Source organism: Rhinolophus hipposideros (assembly GCF_964194185.1).
Source record: "Rhinolophus hipposideros genome assembly, chromosome: 8".
In the NCBI taxonomy this organism is placed as follows: domain Eukaryota; kingdom Metazoa; phylum Chordata; class Mammalia; order Chiroptera; family Rhinolophidae; genus Rhinolophus; species Rhinolophus hipposideros.
The window spans coordinates 68,225,731-68,248,692 of NC_138054.1; the positions used below are offsets into that span (position 1 = coordinate 68,225,731).

The 22,962-nt window shown below is 39.1% G+C and overlaps 1 protein-coding gene across 21 annotated transcripts in view; it reads right to left on the minus strand.

Annotated features, from left to right (window-relative positions):
* The window catches only part of MACF1 (microtubule actin crosslinking factor 1), a 312,440-nt gene that overhangs the window by 24,816 nt on the left and 264,662 nt on the right, over positions 1–22,962 (minus strand). For 16 of the 21 annotated variants that reach the window (XM_081054959.1, XM_081054953.1, XM_081054963.1 and 13 more), the window contains 24 exons: positions 21,216–21,375; positions 20,526–20,852; positions 19,515–19,599; positions 18,763–19,004; positions 17,230–17,436; positions 15,763–15,882; positions 15,221–15,328; positions 14,088–14,306; positions 12,384–12,587; positions 10,512–10,743; positions 9,640–9,866; positions 8,359–8,481; positions 8,160–8,261; positions 7,439–7,540; positions 7,186–7,359; positions 6,939–7,094; positions 6,597–6,794; positions 5,909–6,037; positions 5,076–5,249; positions 2,760–2,915; positions 2,446–2,652; positions 2,189–2,308; positions 1,611–1,780; positions 204–363 (listed from right to left, as the gene is read on the minus strand). In XM_081054959.1, coding sequence (XP_080911085.1) covers positions 204–363; positions 1,611–1,780; positions 2,189–2,308; positions 2,446–2,652; positions 2,760–2,915; positions 5,076–5,249; positions 5,909–6,037; positions 6,597–6,794; positions 6,939–7,094; positions 7,186–7,359; positions 7,439–7,540; positions 8,160–8,261; positions 8,359–8,481; positions 9,640–9,866; positions 10,512–10,743; positions 12,384–12,587; positions 14,088–14,306; positions 15,221–15,328; positions 15,763–15,882; positions 17,230–17,436; positions 18,763–19,004; positions 19,515–19,599; positions 20,526–20,852; positions 21,216–21,375 — 4,102 coding nt within the window. The remainder of the gene's footprint in view (positions 1–203; positions 364–1,610; positions 1,781–2,188; positions 2,309–2,445; positions 2,653–2,759; positions 2,916–5,075; positions 5,250–5,908; positions 6,038–6,596; positions 6,795–6,938; positions 7,095–7,185; positions 7,360–7,438; positions 7,541–8,159; positions 8,262–8,358; positions 8,482–9,639; positions 9,867–10,511; positions 10,744–12,383; positions 12,588–14,087; positions 14,307–15,220; positions 15,329–15,762; positions 15,883–17,229; positions 17,437–18,762; positions 19,005–19,514; positions 19,600–20,525; positions 20,853–21,215; positions 21,376–22,962) is intronic. The other 5 variants (XM_081054961.1, XM_081054954.1, XM_081054958.1 and 2 more) reach the window with 1 other exon arrangement.

Sequence of the window (22,962 nt, forward strand, 5' to 3'; positions counted from 1 at the left end):
TTGGTAAATTCTCCGTGACTAATGCAGAATCCTGGCAGCAATTTGTTTCAACACACAGAGCAGGGAGCCGCCCCTGTAACAAGCAGAGATCCAGGCTCTTTCAGATGTACTTTCTCCCCTGGAAGGTGCGCATGAGCAAAAGGCACACATAGGTGGAGGCCCCAACAGCTTTGCCTCCACGCAGCCCAGATCTCACCCCTCACCTTGTGGGCATCCATGAGATTCATGACGAGGTCCAGGTCCCCGTGCACAGGCTGGTCCTCGGCCAACTGCGGCTCCACCTTGTACAACCAGTCGACCAAGGCCTGCAAAGCATCCATGAACTGGCCTGAAAACAGCAGGGCCTCCTCCAACTTGTGCTGCCTGAGAAAAACACACACAAACCTCGCCGTTTTTAGGGATTCTTTTATGAATGGCCCACAATTCTGACTGCTGAAAGGGAATTCTGCCTGAACTCAGATAGAAACCTCCATGTTGGAATGGTTAGAAATACAGTAAAAAGCGACTAAGAGAGATGCCTAGACATTTTTAATCAAACCTTTCTCTAGAAAGGATTAAGCATAGTGCAAGAAACAGGTATAGATGTCCTTCAGGCATCTTCGAGTCCAATGGCTAGACACAGGGACACACCCTATTGACTAAGGCCTGTGTTCATTACTTTATACCTCTCCATAGAGATGGTGATGGTTTTGGTAATGATCTGGAGTGAGGAGTTCAACTCCTAGCTCTATCTATGCCAGTTGTGTGACCCTGGCCTTGTCTCTTCCCATCTCTGAACCTCAGTTGCCTCATCTAAAAACTGGGAGCACAAATAATATACAGATATTATATAGCATAGTGGGTACAAATAGATAAAAGTATAACTTTTAGAACCAAACTGAACAGTTTCAAATCCCAGCTCTGCTACTTAGTGGCTGAGTGACCTTGGGGAAATTAAGAAACCTCTTTATGATCATTTCTTTGTTTGTAAGATGGAATAATGGCACCCACCTCAGTGGTTGTTATGAGGGTAGATGATTAGTGAGCACTTTAGGCACACACTCAGTAGTTGTTCAGTACAGGTCAGGTACTATGATGGTTAAATTAAGTAATACATGTAAAGCTTTGCACAGTGTCTAATACATAGTGAGAGCCCTCAGTGAGACAGCTACTGGTATTATAAATCGGAGATTTAGAAATATTTAGAATTACCAATCTTCTATTACTGTTGGCTTGATTTCACAGGCCTCTCTTTCTTTCTTTCTTTCTTTCTTTTTTTTTTTTTTTTTTTGGTTGTTGAGAGCCCACTGGCCCATGTGGGAATCGAACCGGCAGCCTTCGGAGTTAGGAGTATGGAGCTCTAACTGTCTGTGCCACCGGGCCGGCCCAGGCCTCTCTTTCTAATACAATAAGGTTCAAGTTTAAAATGAGAGACTTTTAATGTATTTTATTCAAATGTTTCATAACTCTCATTGAACTAACCAGAGATATTGAGATGCTACAAAACATCTCAATCATTAACAATCACCTGTTAATGATGCATTAGCTCTATTACCATTTTATGGAATCCAGTAATAGTCTCTTAGTTTTGGCATAACATATAGACCCATGAAGGGGACACTCATGCTCACCTCTCCACAGACTTGCCACAAACAGTATCCCATTTGTCTCTGACTTCTCCCAGTAAGTTGTCAAGTTTCTGAGTATCATCAGAAAGCAAAGTCTTTTCTTTCAGGGCTCTGCCAGTTCTAATTGTGGTATCATACACAGGCTGTTTGCCACCAAGAGTTTTCTGAAATTCCTGTTTCCAAAAATAAAAGGAAAAAAAAGCATGCTATGCTATAAGTCCGATGACATCTTGATTTCGAACAAAGAAAAATGTTTTTGTATTTCCAGGTTGGTATATAGTATAAATATCACCACTTCTTGAACTAAAATGAGCTTATCCTTAAGAAATTTGTAAGTTTTTGTTTATGTCACATACTGCAACAGTTTTAACTGGTTTACTACTACAATCACTTTGAACTGTTTTTTAAATGAGAAACTGTTAGACACTGTCTAGATACAAAATGGAATGCTGGCTTTATCATCTTGATTTTTTTTTAATGTAAACCGATTAATTTTCCTTTGACCAGCTCTTTTACTTTTAGCACGGTACAATCTTCAGTAAACACTAAGCTCAGGACGTAAAAGCAACCAACTGCTTTACCTTATGCTTAGAGAGCTGAAGTTTAATTTTGTCTGGGTCATTAGATATCTCCAGTTCTGAGTCCAGGTGACTTTCTGCATCTTCTAGCCAGTCAATTAGTTTTTTCCAAGCTTCATGGAACTACAATTATATAAGAAACAAGTTGTAACAGGAAAGAATATACAAACTATACAATACTTATGAGGACCAATCCAGAGACTCAACACACGTTAGCTCAAGTATGTTCAGTAAATGAGTATCTTCCTTTTATAACTTACTTGTTTTGCCCGCTTCCTGGCATCATCTAGTGATCGCCCTCTTTCAATAGATCGTTGCACAACCTTCTCCCATCGAGACTGGACACTAACCAACAAATTCTTGATCAGAACAACGTCCTGTTTTTGGCTGAGGAACTTTAACTGATTCCCGGTTTGATCCAGCTCAATGATCTGGTCTCGATGAGCATTTACTTCATTGGCAAAAACCTGAGGGAAAATTTTGCTCTTTTTAAACTGAAGTTAAGATAGTGGCGCATCTCTTTCAACCAGTCCTTTCAAAAGGAAGGGGATATCACAGTGTGTGTCATAATTACCTTGTGCTCCTCTATCTGGGATAGGACAGTGTTTAGAATCAGGCTGGGAGGAGAAGCAATATTTAAATTCTGCTCTGCTAGAGTGAGCCAGTTGATAAATTCTTGCAGGGAATTCTGGAATTCTGTTGCCAGGTTGAGAGCTTCTTCCAGCTTTGACTGAATTTTAATTAAAACACACACACACACACAAAAAGAAAAAGCGCCGAATTCAGGGATTAATAGCTTCAAGGACAAAGGCGTGAATTGTACACCAAATGAAATGACCACTAAAAAGGAAGCCCCATTTAATCAATCCCCAAACATGTTTTGTTTGCAAAGAAGGGGACGTTTTGAAGTGAGTATCTGAAACCGAAACAACTGTGTATAAAAAAGGAAATATCACAATTTGCAGCTGAGTTGCCTTCTCTGCCATTCCCTACTTCCTTGGGCATTAAAGAACCGGAATAAAACTATTCAAAATGTAAGTGAACAGACCCTTTACAGTGGTGACAGCTTCAAGATCTGCAACTTCCTTTGGGCAAAACCTCATTTTCTTTTAGTGTGTTTTTCGTGGCATAAAAGCAACTAAACGAAAAGTACTTTACTATAAAAATGATTCTTATTGCAGTGCACTCTGTTTAAATGAGTTTCAGAAAACATGGCACCTAAAAATGTCTGAGTCTGACACTTATGCTATAAGCAGAAAAGGTAATTAAAGCCTTACAGTCTAAGCAAAACACTGACAACTCTAGATGTGAATTTTTAGACACTTTGGTCTAAATGAGATGGCAAAAACAATAGCTCATTCAGAGCATGTACAACTGTCCATGAGTACACCCCAATTCCACAGTCTATAAGCTCCATCCTCAGAGACCTTGACCCCCAACCCCTGGGCGATGGCCTCTGTCCATGGCCCATCTAGCAGGCAGGCAAAGTAGAATAATGACCGGTTGTTCAAAATGAATACAGCCAACATATTCATAGGATGTACACTAAAAATGTTAATTGCTATTAAATAGGTTACACAGGATTTTTAATTTCCTCTTGTGTTTTCAGGTTACTTTTGTAACCCCCCAAAAAACTATAATAAACATTACAAAAATGTACAGGTTCAATGTAAATAAATCAAGTTGAAAAATAAAATCTGTATCAAATCTTAGAAATGCTTGGAAATTAATATATTGCCAAGTTCCTAGATGGAACATCATTTTACTGATATATTCTTAACATAGCACCACATACTTAAGAAATGATTTCAGTAATGATCCTGAAATATAATGTTCTTGCAAAATCAAAAATAACTATCCTAGACACAACCTTTGCCTGACCAGCTCCACTGATAACGGGTATTTCTTGAGGCAACCCTCTCCATTGTTGAGGGAACCCTCTAGAAACTTCCTGAGTATGAGCCAGAATCTGCCTCGGTTTCTTTAATTAGTTTTAGTTCTATATTCTGCAGGAATTACAGCCAACAGTTTGTCTAAGAATTAGAACATAGCCATACACTCAGGTTGTCTAGCCGTTCTTTTGTGTAAGGAAACCACCAGACCCCCCATTAGAAGAATTCTAGAAAATTAATGCTTCTCTCAAAATGTTCAGTTATATGCGAATATTTGTTTTATGTGCTTCTGCCCATTAAATTTGGTAATAAATTTGGCTTAGTAAGTTTTTATTGAATGAATGTGGCCAATAGACTTGAACCATTATTTAATCTGCCCAGCACAGAAACTCTGCAGTGATACTCTGAAACTCAGGACTCATAAAAAAACTGTTTTGGGGCCTGGATCCTGAAACACTTTTTTCTTCTTTTGAAGAAAATGTGATTTTTAAGAAGACTGGAAAGAGACCATATAATTTCTTTCTTTCTTGATTTTTAGTACAATTTTCTGCATACTGTACTTACACTTGAACCCAAATTCCTTGTGCGGAATTATTAATCATACTTCCTGCGTGCTCTCTGTCCCTACCCTCCCAATCCCAAGTCACCAACTCCAACATAACCTTGTTTTTAAGTAGGAACACAAATCTGATAAACAATGGACAAAGGGTCCATCACTGGGCAGTAATGTCTTAACTGGTAGATGCAGAAAAGGAATAAATAGTAAAAGCAAATACTGGCAGTAACCATCAATGTAACTTGACATGGATGGAAAACGGAAATTTAACGGCAGAAAAGAGATGAGTAGCATGAAGGCAATTCTGAGGTTATCAATCCTGCAACTTCTGGTACAATACACCAGTCTTCAAAAAGTCCTCACAGAAACCAGATGGCAACAACCTGCCACCACCAAACACTACTCGAATACCGTCATCACACACTGTATTTGGTGGCGATACCTTTCTTTCTTCCATCTTACTGCTGACCACATGCCACTTCTGCTCCAGGAGTGCTACGCTCTGTTCTGTCTTTGAGCCAGACCCAGAATCATCACGGCTTAGAAGCATGAGCCTGCCCTTGTCAAGCAGTTGATTGTAAGTCTCTTCCTTGGCTTTGAGCTGGGAATAGAGTTCCTACAAGAAAAGTCAGGAAGGATATCAGTAATGCCGATTCCCTGCAAGACATCACACACAGATTTATGAGCACAGTCTGGAAAAGTCCAGGAAGGTCTCATCTCAATTTAAACCCTATCTTTTAGATTCAGTTCAACAGCTGAGCACTTAGGGAAAGAAACCCACCATTCTTCATTAACGTGAAACTCATTTTGTCACCAAGTAAATAGAATTTGTTTTAAGGATCAGAGATGATAAAAATAGACCCCCATAATTTATTTCTCCTTTTCCTGAAGGATTTGCCTAGAAATTATGCCACTTTCGTGAAACACTGCCAGTATCTACTGACTATAAATCCACCTAAGTAGTGTTTTTCTTAAATACAACCACGTGTTATACATTTGTCTTCTTGATGTTCTCACCTTCAAGTCAATATGCTGCTGCCCACTGAACTGACCAGCTCACCAATGTATTCTCAGCTGACTTCCCTGTCACCACTGCTGCGTATGGTCACATGTTAAAAGCCCATATACAGGCAGGCAGCAGTCCTCAAGGTTGTACTATATTGTCAGTAAAAAGGCAAGACTTTGTAGACTCCCCGATACATCTCTTTCTGTGAATTCAGAAAGGAGCTACTGAATATGGGATGATTATGCTCAATTTCAGGAAATCTCTATTACCATGTGTGTATCAAGCTGTTCTCTGGCAGTTTCAGGAAGGCCTCCTGTGGGCTTAGATGCAGAAAGCTGGGTCTCCATTCTAGTCAGTTCCAAGAGAAAATCTTCAATTTCACTGTGGAAACCCTGGGCCTTTTGAGAAAAAACATACCAGCAAGGTCAGTAGTCAATTCTAGCTTCAAAAGTAAACTTTCTAAATGACCACATGAGGAACTTATCTCGAGGGAGGGATTTTGGGCTGATCTCAGGCAGAGCTGCTCTTTTGCTGGATTAGCATGGGGCCAATATATTATTTATTTTCAGAATCTAGCAGAATCCTTCAGACCTCACTGTAACATATTATAGAGGTCTGGTATAACCGATGAATTGATTCACTAAACTACTGTTGAAATCAGATGTGGAAGGACCTGACTTGATCCAAGAAACAACTAAATCTGTGAAAAAGGTTTGTTATAGCAAAGATCTTCTAACTTTGAATAGTCAACAGAGACTGGGCTACATACTAACCCAAGAAAGAACCATCAAATCAAAAGTTGTTTTCTCCAGCCAAGTTCCAGCACAGAAATGACTTTCCTCTCAGGACACAGGGGGCTCTACCCCAAACGACTTTCCTTTTGTGGACTTAGACAGGTTTTCTGAATGCTGCTGTATGTGCACAGCTCCATCCACCTAACTGTGACGATGCACGTACCTGCTGCAGTGTTGACTGAAGCTGCTGCTCCCTCTCCTCTGTTTTTTGTAACACTGACTCCCAGCACTGGTTCATAGTTTCCAAACGGCTTCTTAAGCTGCTGGCATCATCTCCAGCACTAGATTCCAGAAGTTCATTGCCAGCTTTGTTGACTGTTTCCACTGTGGCTTGATGGGCCAAAACATCATTTTTAAGAACCTAAAAAAAGTTGAACAACATAACTTATCTGTATAGATAACATCAAATCTGGTTCTCCAAGGTACACACACTATTAAAAGGCTTTTTGTGGCAATATTTGGTCTCAAATCGATAGGCTTAGAGATGAAAAATAAAAATACTTACATGGTGCTTCGCAAGCTCAACTTCAATGACTTTTGGGTCTCCGCTTATTGGTCTCTGAGCATCTAGCAACTCTTCAGTGTGAATCAGCCAACTCATCAGTTCTTCTAAGGCATGTTGGAATTGGCCAAGGGCCAAGAGAGCACCTTCTAGCTTATGCTACTCAGAAAAAGGTGTAAAGAGAACGATTGTTAAGAAATTAGAAAACAGTAGATAGCAGTCCATTTATGTACTCCACCATTTGCCTTACCTGTCTGTGGGCAATTTTTTCACCCAGGTTCTCCCAGAGGTGTTTGAGTTCCGTCAGTGGTTCTCGTATAATGTCTCTGTCCATTTCATCAGTGGCTTTCTTTAACATCAGTTCACCCTGGTGATTGAGCTTTTCCATCTCAATTTGCTGTTGGTAAACTTCCACTTTGAACTCCTATCAAAACCATACTTAAGGTTAACATCCAACCAAGTCTTTAAAAACGAAAAAGAAGCAACCCTTCCCAGATACAAACCTTCATTTCATTTAACTGATCTTTAACAGTGTTGAGATCAGTGCCAACAGGGGGCATGGCGCAGAGTTTAATCACAGTGTTATCTAGCCAGTCAAACATAGCCTAAAGTAAAAATACAAATAAGCAATCAGAAAATAAAAACATAAGGACTCAGGAGAGAATTACCATTATCTCTGCTAATACAAGAGAAAAATCAAAGTACTGTGTACTGTTTGTGTTTTTAGGTGGTAAGGGTGGCAGTGGTAAGGGATAATGATATTTATCCAGTAATATGGGGATTTCAGAACAAAGCCAATGAGATAAATTAAATGACAATCTGGAAAAACTAAATGTGAATGAGAGTTAGTATTTCTCACGGTCAGCCAGCAAGCTCATGATGTGCTGAAGTGACCGTGCCAGCTCGTGCTTCAAGATAAGCTAGGTTTGGAACCTCTAGCAAGCAATGCCGTTCACAGTAAGGCCCGCTTCTCTGTATCGCTGCCATGAGGATAAATGTGATGAACACATGATGATGAAAAACATGGCAAGAAGAGTAGAGATTCGGGTGTCAGTACTTCTCACATTAGAAGTGGGAAACTTTGGCAAGAAATCTAGACACAGGTTGTCTTAGGTTTGAAACTGTTGTGGTCAGTCCTGTAAAGGTGATCCAGTCTCATGCTGCATTCAGAGTGTGACAACACGGAACCTGTATTTCCAGGGTGGTCACCTCATGGGTTCTCACCTGAAGAGTGTCCTGATACTGCACAGCCGCTTGCATGGCGTCCTCAAGCTTTTCTAGTCTCTCTTTCCACGTTTTGTTTAAGTTCTCCCAGGCGTTATTCATCTAGGGGAAAAACAGTCAATCAGATTCTTCAACTAATACCACTCTTCAGTCTGAATCACTAATGTTTCGTCTCAACTCCTTATCCGTTTCTCCACACCTCATCAATGCTCTTCTTCACTTCGGGCTTCTCAGTTTCTCCACAGGCAAAAATCAAATCTGCTCCGAGGATTCGAATAAACTCCAATTCCTCATGCAGGCCATCTGTCTCTTCCTTAATAGTCTACATGTAAATGAACAGAACATAAGCCAAAACAGAAGCAGAACAGAACTTCCCAAACTTTGCAAATGTAATTATATCCCCATCAATTAAGATGTTAAACAGAACTGTCAGTTTTGCAAAAGCCTTTCCATGTTCTTAATATTTCATTTATCTAAATAGTGAAGCTTCAGACTCTGGTTATTTTTCATATATATGCACACAAAAATGTATGTTTCAAATATATTTATATATATAAAGCTATATATATAAACTATATATATGTATAAATATAAACAGTCTGGGAAGGCGTAATGAACTTCAATAATTTACTAAAAAGGCCACCCTTCTCCCCTCCAAGGGGATTATAACCTATAGCCAGGAGTCTATTACGGAGAAGTATATCAACAAGGGCAAAATAATAACAGTACAAGTCACAAATTGAAGAGCTGAGAGACCAGCATAATAGGAATACAAGCCATACAATCTTGAAGAAAAGTCAGTTGTGTGCCAGATCCTAAAAAGTGGTTCATGGACTGGCAATGACAGGAGTGGGGAGAGGGAGAAAAGCTGAAATAAAAGTAAGACATAAGAGAGGTTATATCAACACAAGCTTGGTTTGTACTGACTGGACGAAAGGAGTGGAGAAATACACTTAGTAAAAATAAAAACTAGGCTCCCCAAACACACTAGAAAAAAGGATATTAAAGCAACAATTGTTATCTTTGAATGATGAGACCAGAATTTATTTTCTTTTCTATTTTCTATTTTTCTGCATTAAACAGATTTACTTGAGAAACAAAATAACATATACTACAGCAAGGACTAAATTCAGAAATGAAAGCAAAACTGGATTTTCTAAGCATATCATACTAATTTGAATTGTGAAGTTTAAAACTAACAAGAAAATCAGCTTTGTGTAATGGAACTATTCTATATCACAATTGGTGGAGGTTATATAAACGTGCAGGTGGTAAAACTTGTAAAAGAAAGAAATCTACTATAATGAGCAAATATTTTCTTCAAGTGGAAAATATCCTATTAAACCTAAAAAACAAAAACAAAAAACCCCCACACAACCTTTAAGGCACTGAGCTTGGGTAAGCAGTTAACACGGCATACTTGGATAAAGTGCCTTTTTCGAGTACAAACATAGGAAAAGGGGTTTTGCTTTTTTCTCACCTCAGCAGCTTCAACCTGTTGTTTGATGATGGATGGATCAATGCCCGGGCTTTCCAAGTCATGGACAATGTCCTGGGTGTCTTTGATGGTGGTCAGGAGAGCTGCCATGTCATACCAGAACTTCTCCGCTAGTTCAAGGACATCAAGGAACTTAATTTCTCGCTCTTCAGCGCGGGCTTTGATGTCCTCCCAGAAGAATACCATTTGATCCAATTTGTCCTGGATTTCTGAGGGTATAAAGGGAAGAGCTGAATAGGACTGCTCTAAGTACGTGAAATCAGCTTCATCAGAAATACCATCTAATTGTCACATTTTCACTGAAATTATCTTCAAAAGAAATTTAAGAATTTATAACTGAAGGATATAACTATTATAACTATCTTAGCTTTATTATTTCTACATGTACACTTTCTGCTTATGTTGGTCTCCCACAGAAAGAGATCACAGAGGTAATCTGGAGATGAGTTACCATCTACTATAAAGGTACTGCTATGATACAAAACTCCTAAGTTATAAAGACACTGAGATGAGAACTCTATTTCCAGTGTTTTGTGTTGAATTTTGTTTCCCTTGGAAAGTGCTATAAAAGGTAGTTATATTCTACCCACTATTGATACTGCAGTTTACTCATATTAGGGGTTAAAGAAGCATTTGTTTCCTGGCCTGGGAATCTAACTACCAATTGTAACCTTGTTTCAAAGGGGAAATGTGTTCTGAATTCTAAATGACTTCCAAATGACTTTCTGGAATACTCATTACTTGAGGACTGTCTTTACATTCAACGAAGTACATCTGGTGGGATGCTGGAGGTAACCACAGCCTAGAATTTATTCTGTTGGTTTTCTTCAAAAATAATTAGATTTCTCAAGCACCTTTTGCAGCCAGGTCCTTGTCAGCTCCCTGAGATCGTCCAATGAGCTCTTCTCCACGGCGCTTCAGGGCCTCAAAGGAAGGCTGCAGTTTTTCTAGCTCCATGGTAGCACTCTTATTGTCACCGATGCACTCTCTGATCTTGTCTACTTCAGCAGGGATCAGTGGTGGCATACGCAGGCGAGAGGAAAGATTTTCCAGAGTCTCCAACATGGGCTCGATTTTATCATGGAACTAAACAAATGTCAGACCATTAGCCATTACAGCAGTACTTCAACAGACATGTGGGGGAAATGCTATATACAGGGAATAAGGTCAAGGTATAACCCTACCGCCGTTTAAGATAACCTGCACACAGCCTGGCCTGACGGATGTTGGGTTTGGCTAAGGAACTGTTTTGGGCATAATAAACCAGGGTTGGCCCATCAGAAAAAGTAAATGTTTATTTTAAGAATAAAAAGGATATTAAGTAATATACCAGAAATGTGACAAGAAAGGGACAAGACTATGAAACTGGTGAGAGTCAGTGTGTCAACATCTCAGATGACAGTTGCATGCAACAAATTAGACCAACAAGTTAGATGCCCTCCACCTCCTATGTAAATGGACAGGGAACTCAATATGCTAAATGACTTGGAGTTTTAAATTATCATAGCATGCAATTTAACAATCACCGTATATAACAGTGAGAAAGGAAAATGTTGACATGATGAAAGGGAATTAAGGAAGACCAAATCTAACCTTATTATAAAAGAACAATTACCTTTCCACTTTTCTGATATTTTGAATAACATTAGAATTATAAATTTTTCATTTACAATCTGAAGCAGAGAGGTGAGAAATAGGAGCAAAATAGGTAAGTTTGCCCCCTAATATGGTTATCTGAAATCAACTCTGTATTTGTTAATTAGAATAAGGTTTATCAACTGTTAAGTGTCCTATAGAAAATATATGGTAGGATTTCCTTAAGAAAAATCACTGCCCATCACTTCCTTACTTCTAGGTTCTGCCCCAAATGAAACTGGCATAATTAACTGCATTAACAAAATTCATTACACTGAAGTTAAGGGAAATTTCCTTATAGCTAATCCTCTCAATTTTCAGCTTCATGGAAACACCCTAATCCCAATGGGGGTGGGACCTTACCTCTGTAATCTGTAATGGTGGGCGCGGTCAACACAACAATGAAATGTGACGATGTGGGGAAGACAGGAGCAGGCAGCAACAACACAAAGTAACACATTCCACAATGTGAGTGAGAGATGGGACGGAAGGTGGGGGGGAAAAATTTGAGTAAGTACAAATATTAACCAAGAATACTGACTAAACATAGGAATAAAATACCCAGACATGACAAAAGTACCACTAACAGTAACATATTAGTTAAAAAGTATGTAGTTAACATGCTTTAAATACCACTGCTGTTGGTTTATGTTCCTCTTTGGTTCTTACTTCTCCCTACTCAAGCATCTTATTCTGAGCTAAGAGCTAGCTGGTGGACTCTTAAGTAAGAGAACTCATGTGCTGTCTTCTAAATCTCAAAAGTAACAGGCCCAACAGTAATCTTGAGGCATATGTTGCTTTAAGATGAATTTACCCAAAATCATCCTTGCTAAAGGACTGTCACAATATAAATTTTTCAAGGAAAGCACCAATAGACAATATAGACCAACTAAGCCACACTTTACCCTCCTTACAGTGTCAGCAACCCCATGTTCCTTGAATGAAAACGCAGATCAGCAAAGCTTCCTAGTCTCTGACAGTGTCTCATCAGCATGCTGGTCTAGACACTCCTGAGCACAGAGGCATACCTGATACACAGACTTCCTGCTTAGACTACAGGACAGCCGAAGAAGTTTAAGACACACTCGTACCTGAGCCGACTGGGAAACAGCCTCGTCCAGGGCCAGGGCCCGTTGGCGCACCTCCTCTTTTATTTGGGCATACGTGTTTTCTGCTTTCTGGTATTTTTCTTCCACCATTTCTCCCTCTTCGGGGTTTAACTCCTTTAGTTGTGGGCCTATCTTTATCAGCTTATCAATATGAGGTTTGTGTTCAGCAATGGATTCCCTTAATTGCTATGTAAAGAAATTAAAATGGAATGAGCATTTTTATACTGGTTTATTTGCTTACATACTTTGATCAGAGCTCTTTGGGAGGAACAAACTGAATTACTAAACACTAGCAAGTCTCAGCATTTCATCATTTATGGAGGGAAAAAACCCCTAAGTCTTGGGCTCTGAACACTGCCTGATTCTCTTCATCGTTCAAAGCCAGTTCCGATGTCCCATCATCCAGGTGTTCCCAGGTACATCCTCTCTCACTCTCACCCTCACACTGCAATACGAATCATCCCACCATCTTCTGTGCTCGGAAATACTTATACATACTAATTGTAATTTCTACGGTTTGATATCTGTCTCCCTCCCCAGACTGAGGCACTAAGCAGGACAAGCTACAAAGAGCAACATTTCTGGTAATTCAACCATTTCTTCACTTTACTGCTGACTGCTTCTAGTTTACAACCTTCCACTTACAGGAATGCAGAGACAGAAATAAACACAAGCCATAAACCAAATAAACATTTTAAAACCAAATAAACATTTTAAAAGTTTCTTTTCTTTTTTTTTTTTTAAGGAGGACACAGCTCACAGTGGCCCATGCAGGGCACCAACCTTGGTGTTATCAGCACCACGCTCTAACCAACCGAGCTAACCAGCCATCCTAAAAAGTTTCTTTTTGAAGTAGTAACAGCATTTGTTGACGTGTTTACAAATTTCCTTTTTATCTCAACTATATGCAGCAAATGCTTTTTGACATTCCTTCAAGTGTCTCATGCCAGCTGGGGCCTAACCAAATGAAAAGAGGCACCCGACCACACCCTGAGTCTAACAACATCCCATCATCACTGTTAAGATGGTAAATTCCCTTGATGTTTACTTCTTTATTTATGCAACACCCAGGATCCTGGTAGCTCCACAATTGTATTCTTTAATTGATTCATGTTAAAGGATAAACAAAATAATTTAAGTATATATTTTTCTTGTGCAAAGAAATTCTAACTGATTAAGAATTTTATAGGGGCCGGCCCGGTGGCTCAGGTGGTTGGAGTGCAGTGCTCCTAACATTGAGGTCACTGGTTTGATTCCCACATGCGCCAGGGAGCTATGCCCTCTACAGCTAAGATTGTGAATAACGGCTCTCCCTGGAGCTGGGCTGCCCTGAGCAGCTGGAAGTTGGCGTGAGTTGCCATGGGCTGCCATGTGCTGCCAGGAGCGGCCGGCAGCCATTGTCAGCGACCGCTGCGCAACTGCCTCAGCCAGGGGAAGCCGGGGAAGCGCAAGGCTTATACTACAGCATGGGCCAGGGAGCTGTGTCCTACACAACTGGACTGAGAAACAACGGCTTGAACCAGAGTGGGGGGGAGGGGAGGCAGAAGAAGGAGGGGAAAAAAAGATGTTTATAACACAGAGCTTACACTCGGTAGGCACTACAATAAATATGTTGTTTTTTAATAGATTGTGGAGCTTAATAGATTTCAAGTTCTGCAATTAAATAAAACGCAGCATGCTTCTTACCCTCATCTCCTCTTGCTGTAGTCTGAGCTGCTCATGATCAATAGCTGGAGGAGGTAATTGTGCTATTAGTGTCCGAGTTTCCTCAATCCAGGGACTGAGCTCCTCGTAAGTTTCCCAAAACTGGTTCACCAAGACTTGTGCCCGCTCTAGGCGGGCATAACGCTCTGAATTGAGTAGACTAATGGCCTCATATTGCTGTATTAGAGACTCTGTCTTTTCCTATAAACAACAAAAGTGTATTATTACTATTATGAACCCTTCTTTTAAGAAAAAAATGTATGTACATATACATTAAAAAGTCTAAAGGAACACACACTAAAATGTTAAAAAATATGGATTAATCTAGTAGGATTACAAATGATTTTCATTTTCTTTATACTTATCTGAATTTTCTAATTCATACATGTTATTTTCCTATCATACCTATATGTACTTGTATAATTTTAAAAATTGTTTCAAGTTTTTAAAAATAGTTGTTTCAAATACAGTAAAAACAGCAAAATTAACCTTTTAGTGAATAATCTTTTACAACTTTAGATACCGCATTACGATAATGGGTCAGTTTAAGACTGAATATCTCAGTAGCTATGAAGGAGTCTTTATCCATCAGGTTTCATTTGTCTGTTTTCCTTAGATAAAAACGGGTCACAAGCCTGGCATTTATAAGTAGCTAAGTCAATTTACAAAGATTTTTGAGGAAAGAGTGGTTACCCATACCCTTTATATATAAAACAAAACAAAAAACTGGTGTACAAACTAACTCTCTTGGCCAATCCTTTTAGAAATGGGTATGATTTTAGAAGGATTTCAAGAAAAAAGAACAACAAATATCTGCATATGGTTCTGAAAAATCTATCACAGATTTTTGAAAGGTCACTCATGTGCTGAGGATAAGTAGCAATTCCTCAGTTATAAAGAAGATGGACTTGTAATACATTTCACATATACAGCATGACTGTTCAGACGTGTGAACACAGGGTTAGGAGTCTGAATTCCTCACAACATCAAGCTGGACTTTAATACTGCTACTAGTAATAGACGGAAAAAACCTTAAACTATAACCTCACAACGGTACTTCTAATTCACCATAATCAAGACAAGAATAATATAGTGAATAAATAACTGCAATTCACCTGTAACACAGCCTTTTGCTCCTCTCCACATGTGCCAAAGATTTCACCACGGTGACTGAAGAGTTCATCCATTGAATCTTTGTGTCGAATGATATCAATGGAGAAAGCCTTTGAAAAGCAAACTACAGTTAAGAAGCAAAAGGACCCCAAGCCTGTGTCAGTGGTTAGACACAACCTAAACAAAATTCTATTTTAATAAAGCCACATCACAAAAATTATTGTTATGAAGTCTGACACTTTGCCTATGCATACATCTTCAATGTTTATCTCTTAGTAGCTTACAAAAATATCTTCCTTTCTGAAAATCATCCAGAATATTATTAACCTTTCCTGGACTAATGAGCCTATTACTCCCTTCTCACAAAGCAAAAAAATCTCTTCCTCATCCTAACCAAATATTTATAAAATTAATCTGTCCATATTCATGACACTGAATCATTCCACTTGACTTGGAATAGCCATCAGAAACTCTCTCCTACTCACTCTAAGCCACTAATGATTATACTAGTTTGGGACACTGGATATGTCAGTGTTACACTTACCTTCTGTACCTGCAGCTGAGCTGTGGTCTGGTCCTGTTCCAGGCGAATTGGACCCAGGGCCATCAGTTTCCGTTTCGTTTCAGCAACCCAAGCTAGCTCTGCATCAGCAGCTTGCTCATACTAGTAGACATGTTGAAGAAAAACGAACATATTAGATACAGGCAGGGTCCTCCTTCTTGGAATTCTAACTTATTCAACACAGAAAGGCCTGCATTTTCAATAATACAGTTTATAACTTACAAAGTAAAACCAAAACTGCGGAGAACTTCGTAAAATCACAAATCAAGATGCAGACAATTTAGAATTGATTATACTTTAGCAAATGAATTGATTCTATTTCAACTTTTTAAGAAAGAAGTTAGAGAATCCAGTTAGTGGTCCTACAGCTAGAAATGACAATGGAAACTGACACTCATAAAAAGAAGTATACGTCTAATCAGAGTGCTTTTATGAGGCTGTGCTCTTTCTGCCAATCACCTTTCCTACCCATACACTGAAGTTTTAATTACATGTTCAAATAAACTTACCATGGCAGCAGACAGCTGAGTCAAGCTAACTTGGAAGTACTCACTCAGCTGAAGAAGCGTAAGACCCCAGAAGAACATCAAACCTTTAACAGGTACGCAGTAACAAAGAAAAACTAAGATTCTGTTCTATGTGACTGTTGTTTAATGAGGGTCCCTCAATCTTTTTTCTCTTCGTCTTCAATTCTGCCAATCTACACTAATATTGAAATAGAAAAGAAAGCTTCTCTCAAGCACGATAAAATTTCATACTGAATTATCTGGCCAAGATTATTGGAATATAAATAAAGACACAGGGGGGATGCACTTGGAGTCAGAGCAAACTTCTGTGTGGTTCACGAAGCATTTGCTTATCATTACGAACCCAAGGAGTCATGTTATATTATTTTCTGCACCATGGCATATTAATAGGTTGATATCCAGATACAAAGAAAAAAAGCAAGTAACTTTTTTAAGAAAGCAGGAAAGAAAAAAGATCAAGGGAAATATGACACCTGTGTTTATGGGAAGGATTCTATTTTGGATGGCTCTGCTATTTTGGTCAGCATATTTGATAGTAATTATAGTTCTTGGTTCCCTCCCCTCTTCCATCTAATGTTAAAACAGTTGATTTACCAAACTAAGATTGTGATGCATTTGGACATTTTGGATCTAGATATTATCTACTCCCATCACCATCAGTTTTTCAGCAGGGCACTGGCTAAGAAGAGGGCTCGCACAGACTCTTCCCCAAGTTCTGTACTCAAAGGGGACAGGTATTTTGGGTCAAACCCTGATCCATCCTCACATACCTTTCACCACTGAAATAATGTGTTGCATCAGATTTACCTTGATCTTGCTGCTTCTATTCCTGAGCCTGTATTTATGTGGGTCATAGTTTTGTATCTCACACATCTATCTCTGCTGCCTAAAATGTTCATGCAGAGGTGTTTATACACATTACCTGTTGTGATCTCTGAATAGCAGCATCAATTTCATCCACCCTTTGTCCAACAGTGTCACTGACCAGCTTGTACTGGTCGTTGGCATCGGACACAAGTTTATCCAGCCCTTCTCTGGCTCTCCAGGGCACCAGCTCCAGGAGCGCACGGCTCACCTCGTTCACCGTGTCCAACACCAGCCTGTGCTCCATGACCTCCTTCTTTAATTCCTAAGGAGGGAAAAAGCGTTTTCAGGCCAGACCTTGCTAAATTAAGCACTCTGGCAGCTGTGCCACACATCCCAGCAGGGCTTTGACCTCCTTCCTGCACTTTTTTTTTTCTTGTCTCAGATTTTTCAATCACTCCAAGCCTGACTTTAGGCTTAGGTGCTGCTTATATCTGTCCGCAAGACTTCTTGAGACAGATTGTCTCTGGGTAAAACAAATATTTCTTTCTTTTCTTTCCTTACTTCAGTAGAAATGATAAATACTGCTTTACACATAGGCATTTATTAGGTTGCTGCAAAAGTAATTGAGGTTTGGGGCCGGCCCAGTGGCTCAGGCGGTTAGAGCTCCATGTTCCTAACACAGAAGGCTGCTGGTTCGATTCCTACATGGGCCAGTGGGCTATCAACCACAAGGTTGCCAGTTCAACACCTCGAGTCCCACAAGGGATGGTGGGCAGCGCCCCCTGCAACTAAGATTGAACACAGCACTTTGAGCTGAGCTGCCGCTGAGGTCCAGGATGGCTCAGTTGGTTGGAGCGCATCCTCTCAACCACAAGGTTGCCGGTTCGACTCCCGCAAGGGATGGTGGGCTGCGCTCCCTGCAACTACCAATGGCAACTGGACCTGGAGCTGATCTGTACCCTCCACAACTAAGACTGAAAGGACACAACAACTTGAAGATGAACTGCACCTTCCACAACTAAGATTGAAAGGACAACAACTTGACTTGGAAAAAAAAAAAGTTCCCCAATAAAGTCCTGTTCCCCTTCTGTTCCCCTTCCCCAATAAAATCTTTAAGAAAACAACAACAAAAAAGCAAACAAAAAAACCACCCAGGAAACCTGGTTAAATGTGAATTTCAGATAAACAATGAATATCATTAAAAAAAAAAGTAACTGAGGTTTAAAAGATTAAAAATAACTGCAAAAACCGCAATTACTTTTGCACCAACCTATTAACTCAGTTAAGTACCTAAATAGTATTTCTGTGCCTCCAGAACTGCACTAGAGCCTGTAGGAAAATCAAATACAACCATGAAGCACTCTTTAGAGAATGAATCATGAAAGTAAATTCCCAAATGTTACATACCAAGCAAACTTCCTAGGGATTTGGGAGTCAATCTTTTTTCATCTTCAGTTCATAACAAGTGCTCTTATACAGGTCTGTCTTTTATGTCAAATCTTACTGTCCATGAGTAAACAACAAAGGTAGGCAGAAATTTTTGGTTCAGATTTAATGTAGTTGGTGATAAAAAGTTAAGAATTTAAACTTAAGGATTCTGACTAAGAGGGAAACTTTTTTCCTTGTACACTGTGAAATGACAGTTCACCTTCTGTCTTTGCTGGAACTGTGGTATTTGCTCCCCTGTGGGAGACTGTCCCCCACTGACTGCTAGCTCCTCCTCGACCTCCCTCAGCCATCCGGTCAGTTCCTCATAAGTAGACTGGAATTTGGTGGCCAGCTGCCGGGCTTGTTCTAAAGTTCGGAGGGCCTTGGAGCTGGTGACTGTGATGTCTGCATAGCGAGTCTTTATTCCGTCTAGTTTCTCTTGGATAAGCAGTACCTCTTCACCTGTGGGAGACCACACACAATTATTCATATTTAAGAGATATGAGGGAGTCCCCTTCTAGGGATGAGGGAGTCTCTTAATCCCCCTTTCTTTAAATCAGAGCTTACTTTTTATAGACGCTCCCTCCCTATGACAGTGATTTCACCCAGCATCCCACACTAAGGGAAGAAGGAAGTAAACCTGTCAATCAATAAAAGAAGCCTCTTCTGAGATTATTAAGATCTGAGTTCAACTGCAGGTGCGTCTAGATGTTCCCAGAACCTTGCAGTGAATGCTAGGAAGGGGGGAGTCATTTATAGCCAGATGTGAGCAACAAAGTCTTTCAGTTTTCAAAAGATATAGCAGGAAATAGGAACCCAGGCACCAGCCTCCTAGGAGCACATAGTAATACAACAGTGAATACTAAGCTTCTACATACAAAGAGAAGTGGCAAGTGCAGGGTGCTTATTTCCCTGGACATGTAACTGTCTATATGACAAGAGAGGTGCCAAGAGATGCATTTTTTGAAGTACCTGTGGTTTGTTTTAGAAGAGCCTGACCGTTTTTAATAGCTTGATCTACATTCTTCTTTCTATTAACAATTTCTTCATTTAAAGCCTGAAAGGAAAGAATACCATTAATCCTAAAACTATGGCACAACAAATGGAAAGAAATGAGACCTTTGAGAGATGCAATTTATAGGAGATGAATACCAGTTTAATGTAAACATTAGGTATTTGATTTCTTCATTATCTCTTTGATTACACCATTAATTACTCAAAATAATTAAATTAGATATTTATAGGGAGGCTTTCTTTTGTACTGGATGAAGAGTTTTAGGATTAAATCGCTTTACCGATCTATTGGTACCAAACCCGAACGCAAGAAAGATAGAGGAGAATTCAGCAAAAATGTCTACTGTGTCCAAAACAAACAATAAGAAAGAAAGTTCAAAAGAAGAAAGTCAGCAAGAACACGCAGATTTAAATCTGGACCCTGGTTAAAAACCCAATGTTTGAAATTAATGAAGCTGAATTTTATATTATTAATAACAACAAACCCCCTTGCTTTGCCTATTTTTACTACACTAAAAGAAATTTAACAACAATGAAATGAAAAGGGCAAATTGTTCTTTCTACTAAGATGACAAAGAATCCCTGAAATTTGAGCATATAAATTCTAGAAATATTTTAAAAGTTACAGCTATATGTTCAACAGTACTATTTAGGTAACCTGGTTTTATGAAAGTTTCTGCTCACATGCAATCTGAGTGACACATTACCTAATGATGTAAAACATGAGTTGGCATTGAGATGGCCCCTGACTACACTCTGGTTTATCTTCCAGAATTATTGACTCAGTTTGTTAAGTATTTCCATGGATTCATCATAAAACAGATTAGTTTGTAGCAAGAAGTCTGCAACTATGCACTTGTATGTAAAATAAAGTTGAAATGTTTGGAACAAAAAAGAAATGAAGAAAAACATGAATCAGAACTACTAAATAACAGAAACACAACCAGTAAGAATGGAAGCCATGAATACCAGGTGGTCAGCGTGCTGTTTCTGCAGGACATCCTGTCTGTAATCCTTTACGGACACTGAACTGAGCTTGTCCTCAACCTCGGCAAGCCAGTTGAGCACCTCGACTTCGTCCTCCCCGAACAGCCTAGCATGGAACAGTGCTTGTTCAAGCAGGGCTGCTTTCCGACAGCACCGGTCTTGAACCTCACTGTATCGGGCCTGCAACGAGTCTAGCTTTTCCGACAGCACACCCTGTTCTGCAGAACATGTCAGGGAGGAGAGGGAGTGCCCAATTTGGACTGCCTGGTGCACATCTGTTGCATGGCTTTCTATTTCTTCCTCCAGAGCCTGGAAATCCAGATGGAAATAATGAATAATAGAAACAAAATAAATGAAAAGTAAACATGGAACAACGAATAACAAATGATGCAATAAATTAAATAATAATATAAAAAGTGTACCCACTGAAAGGCAAAAATAATATAAAAGTTGAAAACAAAGCTGTTGTTTCTGATGATAGCCTATGATTTGATATCTACTTTTATTTCAAGGATGTGACTACTCCAATTAGTAATTTGACCGTATTTTAAATTAAATTTAGGAAAAAAAAACTCCACAAGAAACATCTTCTGAAATGTTGCAGGCAGTTTTCTAATTTCTAGGACTTCCCATTCCAGTTCTTTGTTTTCATTTACCACACCTGCTTCCTACCTTGTGCCGGAGGATCTGCTGCTGTATTTTGGCAGTCTGAGTGCCAACAGGTTCTGAGTTAGCAAGCTTTTTCTCTGTGACAGATAAGAAGTCAGAAATAGGCTCAGCTGTCTCATGAAACTTTTTGGCCAGAACCAGGATATCTTCCAGCTGTTTTTGCCTACACAAATATATACAGGAAGCTGCTCAGGCAAAAAGTCACATTAAGACAGACAACAGTATTATATTCAGTAAAAAAAAAAACACACCAAAAAAAACGCAACAATCTTCACCAGGTATATTTTAAATATCAACAGTAAACAGAACACACATATAGAGCACTTGCTGTCTTAAAGGTTTTCATAAGACTTACCTTATTTCAATTCTGTATAACCTTGTAAGGTAGGCAGAATAATTATCCCAGTTACAAAAGAGAAAACCGACCCTGAAGGCTTGAAGAAAGATTTGTCCAAGGCACCCAGTAAGTAGTAATAACAGTACAATGAGGAGAAGCAGACTTTCTAATGCTTTCTCCTATAGAATGTGGCTTGTGCATCATCTGAACACATGACCAAAATAAAGTTTAAAGGAGTCAAAAAATCATCAGTCTTCATTTCTCTCTGTCTGTCACTGCTACCTTCACTTGTGAGTGAAGAGAGCATTTGAAGAGCCAAGGCAGACTATAACTTAGAACTCCCTTTCCATATCCCCTAATCCAGTCAGGCTTCTAGTAATTTCAAGCCCCAGAGCATAACTCTGAACCTAGATTTAAGGCAAAAAATGACCTCCAGACTAGCTGAATTTGCCAACACAAATGGCAGAACTATGGACATTATAGCTCACTTGGACTCCTAAATCTTATTTAATATAACATCCACACTAAGCTTGGATTTCCAGTTCCCTGTAGATTAAAAGCAGCAAATTACAAACAGAAAAAGGAAGCCTGAATATTGGAGGCAGCCTGATAAGAGACAGAAAAACAACCACAGAACTGTATTAGCACCCAGATTAATAAAAGGCCATAATGATGACTCTGAATCACTAATAACAGACATTAAATGCTATGTCGTTTAAAAAGGCCCAGGAGTGTATGTTGTACTTTAGTTCAGCAAACCTTTACTAAACACCTGCTTGTGTCAGGTACTATGGACAAACGTATTTTAACAAGAAATGGCTTAAATATAAAGATTTGCCATTTTAATGATCTGGAAATTCAATTACATTTGAATATAAAGAAAAATGTATTTTAAGATGCTATTTTTAAATGTCAATATAAAGAATATAATTTCCTTTCTTTTTTTTTTTTTTTTGCCAAAAAGAAGGTTTATTTGGGAAAAGAAAAAAAAACAATACTACTACTACCACAGAGGTGTGGAAACACGCACCTCTGGCTGGCCGCCCACATGCCAGAGAGCTATAATTTCTTTTCTTAGTTTGTTTCTGCCAGCCTTCAAAATACATCTTTAATTAATACAATTAAAATATATAATCTTAAAGGTTATTATTCAACTAGAATTTTATTTAAAAAGATTGTCCGTAATTCCTAGTCTTTCGGACTCATCTCTGATTTTGGAATCCGAAAGTATGAAGACCTCAGTATATACAGGATTTGGAGTAGCAAAAAGAGCTAAAATAATTTAGAGGCACCAAAATTCCAATACTAAAAATCTCAATAAAAGTCCTTAGAATGTCTGTAACAAATGAAGCTGCTCTTGGTCTTTTTCTTTAAAATACTGGCCCAGAAACTGTTAGGCTAGGAGGATGGAAG